Here is a 4,838-nt window from a genome sequence, read left to right on the forward strand (position 1 = left end):
CTACGAGGATGAGGCATTACACACTCGTGATGTGGTATTTAGAAAGATTATAAAATCACCAGGGAATAATCATCATGCACTTTAACATTTTACAAAGACTTATGGAGATGTGGCCGGTAAATACATTTATTTTATATTATCGAATAAAGATGATAAGCTTATCGATAATATTTACGGATTACGTTATGATAATGCTGCTGATAGATTATATGTAGGTAATTCAGTTGATCACATTTCGCATAACGCTATACAAGTCAACGAAAAATGGTACGACGGGACATCAGGTTTATATGAGCTTTTAGTAAAACAGATACCAAAAAATTATTCCAAGCAAGACATGCGTAACTATTTAGAAATTGTAACATCAACAAACGCTAATAGACGGAATTATGACTCTCGGGGTCAAATTCAAGGAACTAGAAGTTTAAAGTATAAAAATATCATTAAGGTATTTCCAGCATGGTATTTGCAGTTTCTATGTTAAAGCAATGGTACAATTTTTTTTCGACAGAATTTAACGAAAAATTAAATTTAAGAATTTAATAATGCTTACTATTAATTCCCAAAGTTTCAGAAATTTTGACCGTTTAAAATGGGAAATAATTATGCCAACGTCCCAATTTCGATCAATTTACGTCAAAATTAATATCTCGAAAGTGAAAATTAATTTCTAAATTTTTTTTTTAGAATTTTATTGTATAAACCCTCAAAATCACGAACTTTGTCTTTAAATATCTCGCGATCTAAACGGTCAAAAATTATGAAATTTTAGGAATTCATAAATAAAGCTATTATAAACCCGAGAAAAAAAATTCGGCCAAATCTGTCGAAAAGTGATTTCATGCTGGTACTACCTTAAGAAACATCTATACCTATCGGCTCCTGCTTCTGGTAGCGGTCTAACATTTTCACGAGTAACTAATAATCCCATAGATTATGTGTACAGGAATACAATTGACGAACTTTGTGATAGATTACGGCTGTTATGCGCATCACGTGACGCGGGGAATTTCAGCCACCAAAATGAGATAAATAGTTTGATACAAGAGTTAAGGGAAGAAAATATAATATACTGAAAACCGGACCTGTTTCTAAACAGACCAGTATTAAACCGGTCAAAACCAGTATTAAACAGATCTGTTTCTAAACAGACCTGTTTAGATACAGACCTGTTTAGATACAGACCTGTTTAGATACAGACCAGTATTAAACCGACCAGTATTAAACCGAGCTGTTTTTAAACAGACCTGTTTAGATTTTTATATTTATTATAAGTAATTATTAAAATTACATCATTAACCATTGAGAACTCAATATGAACGGCATAGATAAATTTGGATGTCCTCTCTTCAAAAATTATCAAGATTCATATACATCACATAATGAATAAGCTATAAATAAGCAAGATGTTGTGAACTTGGAAAGTCTTGGGCAGTGTTTGTCATTAGATGATGAAGAATCATACTTTGACGCAAAAAATAAAAAAATAAGTAATGTAGCAAGTCCAGAATTTTCAACTGATGCTGTGGATTTATACACCCTTATCAATCATGTTAGTGATAAAATCAATAACACTACTGAAATATTTAACGAGAGTCTGAAAAAATTAAATGGTTATTTTCAAATATCAATACGTAATAGACAACCAACAAAATTTTATAAAGATCCAACTACTGATTTTGCATGGTATATATTGGAAAATAATACAAGGGTTTATGTATTTAGATTCCCTATCTCTGTGATGATACATCATTTAGATATTAAACCAACATACTGTGAGGTCTTCAAAAACGATACTATTATAGATAAAAATAAACTTAATACATTAAAATCAAACGATTATTTAACGTTTGGTATTCCTAAAAGTTTCATGACTACAAACTGTGATTCCATGTTACTATATGTTGACATTGGTATAAAATATAAATTAATAGATGGATAAAAGACGAATTGTTGTGAATGAGTTACATAAACCAGCTCGACGTAATTATCCAAGAAGGCGTGTAATCATTAAGGGACTCAATGATTTATTTCAAGCTGATTTGGTAGAAATGATTCCCTATGCAAGACAAATTACCAACTTTAAGTATATTTTGGTGGTCATCGATTGCTTCTCCAAATATAGCTGGGCTATGCCACTAAAGTCCAAGAGTGTGGTGGAACCTTCAAACTGATAATGGTACGGAATTTTATAATGAAAAATTTAAGAGATTGATGAAAGAGTACAACATAAACCATTATTCTGTATATTCAACTAAAAAGGCGTGTATTGTAGAGAGATTTATACGCACACTGAAATCGATTATGTACAAACATTTCAGTTTGTATGGTAATTATAAATGGATAAAAGTATTACCGGAATTGATTAAACAGTATAATAATTCATACCATCGAACGATAAGGATGAAGCCATCACAAGTCAATACACGAAACGAAGAACGGATTTTAAAAGATTCATACAATCATATTAAGATGGTGGGTCCGAAACAAAAATTTACAGTTGGCGATCGTGTAAGGATAAGTAAATTTAGAACAGTGTTTGCTCGCGGTTTTCATCCATCATGGACACCAGAAATATTCACCATTCGCGAGGTGAAACTTACAAACCCAAGAACATATTTACTGAAGGACTACAACAACGAAGATATAAAGGGTGGTTTCTATGCTGAAGAATTACAAAAAGTTCACAATCCAAACATTTATTTAGTGGAAAAGGTCTTAGCTAAACGTGGATCCAAAGTTAAAGTCCGGTGGTTAGGGTTCGACTCTTTACACGATTCATATATTGATAAAAAAAGTCTCCTTTTATAGTGGAACGTTTTTGCGAACATACTTGTAACAAAAAAAATTTTGTCATAGTGGACCGCTTTTGTGAACATATTTGTGCTTTAAAAAAGGAAATGTATTTTTAATATGATAACAAATAAAAGATAAGAATGTAAAACTATTTATTATAAAATTTTATCTATAACATATAAAAACAGAGTTGTATTATAATAATATTTAAAAAATATATATTTATAAATTATCGAAAATACATTATTATAATTATTATTCTGAAAAGTGTCCATTGTCATCATCATCACCTTTCTTCATAAGATAATTTTCAATCATTTCTTTCACTTGAACATAGTCGGATAACTCGTCTGTTGTAAATACACTGTATTAAGATTGTTCAAAAATGGATAGTCCTACAATTCCATCTGTTTGTCCAGAGCGGATATTTTTTAAAATCCAGTTCCAAACTTTTTCGTCTTCATTGTCTGACGATGGGGAAAATTTCACTTCTAAGCCCATTTGTTCTACCTTATCAATAAGAAAGTTTAAAGTTTCCGGTCGACCACATTTAATTGCCATATTAACTAATGTTTTAAAATACTTTGTTAACACATTGTTTATAGTACTTAAACTACAATTATCTTTAATCATATTAACAATACAGTTGTTATCACTATTATGATTACCAAAGTCTTGCATTTTGTATGTTTAAACTAACACTAAATTGTTTTCTACAATAATTCTACCTAACTATCAATTTTTTGACTTCCCACCCCTACTCTATCAATTGTTCATGCGCACTACTCTATCAATTGTTGGTACGCCTATCACAATACCGAACCACTTTGAGGATCATCACAACAACAACAGCAGGACACATTTCTGAAATAACAGCAAAAATTAGATAAATATTAAAAACATAAAAATATAAAATACTTACACTGAACAAATAATGCTATAGTGACCCCATGGTTTTGTTTCACATGAATTGTGAGTAATGTATCGTTTTTGATCGTATGGTGATAAGCCCACTTTCTGCTGTTTGATGGTATGTAAGCGGTGTCGCTTGGATTTAATGCTTTGCTGAACACGGTAAAAGTTACGGTTCTCAAGCAAACACCGCTTATAGTCCTCAAAAGTAAGTTTTCGGATAGCTGACTTCTTGAGACCCTTGGATCGTTTAGTCTCTTTTTTATTTTGCACCCGAATAGCATACATTTTGCTACGTGATCCGACAAATTCTAGCATAACATCACCATTATTTTCATCGGACATTAAACCCTTGACTTTCTTATTACGCAGTGGTATACCATAGACGTTGTCGGGTGCATAGTCAGCCGTATCAAAACGATTAATATCCTGTTTTATGACATCATAGACGTCAGTATTTCTCACGCTATAAATTAGACTATCGGTGTCTGTGTATAATAACCTAACATTTGTGGGGTTGTACCGTTGGTACATATAGTTGTAGTGGAAGTCATACACAAACGTTTTCGATACGTCTAAAATTGTGAAGCCTATGTAGATGGGTTTGTTGAAACGTATCTGTGTTTTTTTCATTTCAATAATACTGACGTCATTGTCGAGCACCATCATACTATGAAAATTGGGTTTGGCAATTAATTTCTTCACACCATGTTTTCCATCCCAATTTTTTCGTATGTACACAACCCGATGTTTCCTCACATTCTCCATGGTTTTACCGAAGATGTCATTAATAATGAGTTTGAATAATGCTTTTTCAAACTCATTTGAGGCGTTCTTGCGCATTTCGGTATTGAAATCAATATATGGTTTCAACCATGCAGATTGATCGAATTGTAACACACGGTGGTATGTTGTTACCTTAACACCGAGTTGTGTATACAGTTTTAAATTCCTGTAGTGCACGACATAGTTGGTCTTATTGTAAATGTTTGACAGCAGATATTTTGTTTTGATCCAGGTGGTTTCGTTGTCTCCGGACATGGCGGTAAATCGCTAAAGTAATCATGTAGATGTTGGGGTATTTCAAGGTCTACTTCTAAAATGTACCCGACTGGTGAATCTTCTGCAAC

General features: G+C 32.2%; 1 protein-coding gene across 1 annotated transcript; it reads right to left on the minus strand.

Annotated features, from left to right (window-relative positions):
- Window positions 1-3,573: 3,573 nt before the first annotated feature.
- On the minus strand, window positions 3,574-4,029 carry LOC123302684. The gene is made up of 2 exons (XM_044885723.1): window positions 3,719-4,029; window positions 3,574-3,660 (listed from the first exon to the last, which is right to left on the minus strand). The coding sequence occupies exons 1-2, from the start codon at window positions 4,024-4,026 to the stop codon at window positions 3,606-3,608; spliced, it is 363 nt and encodes a 120-aa protein (XP_044741658.1). The 5' UTR covers window positions 4,027-4,029; the 3' UTR covers window positions 3,574-3,605.
- Window positions 4,030-4,838: the final 809 nt, after the last annotated feature.

This window comes from Chrysoperla carnea, chromosome X (genome assembly GCF_905475395.1).
Source record: "Chrysoperla carnea chromosome X, inChrCarn1.1, whole genome shotgun sequence".
In the NCBI taxonomy this organism is placed as follows: domain Eukaryota; kingdom Metazoa; phylum Arthropoda; class Insecta; order Neuroptera; family Chrysopidae; genus Chrysoperla; species Chrysoperla carnea.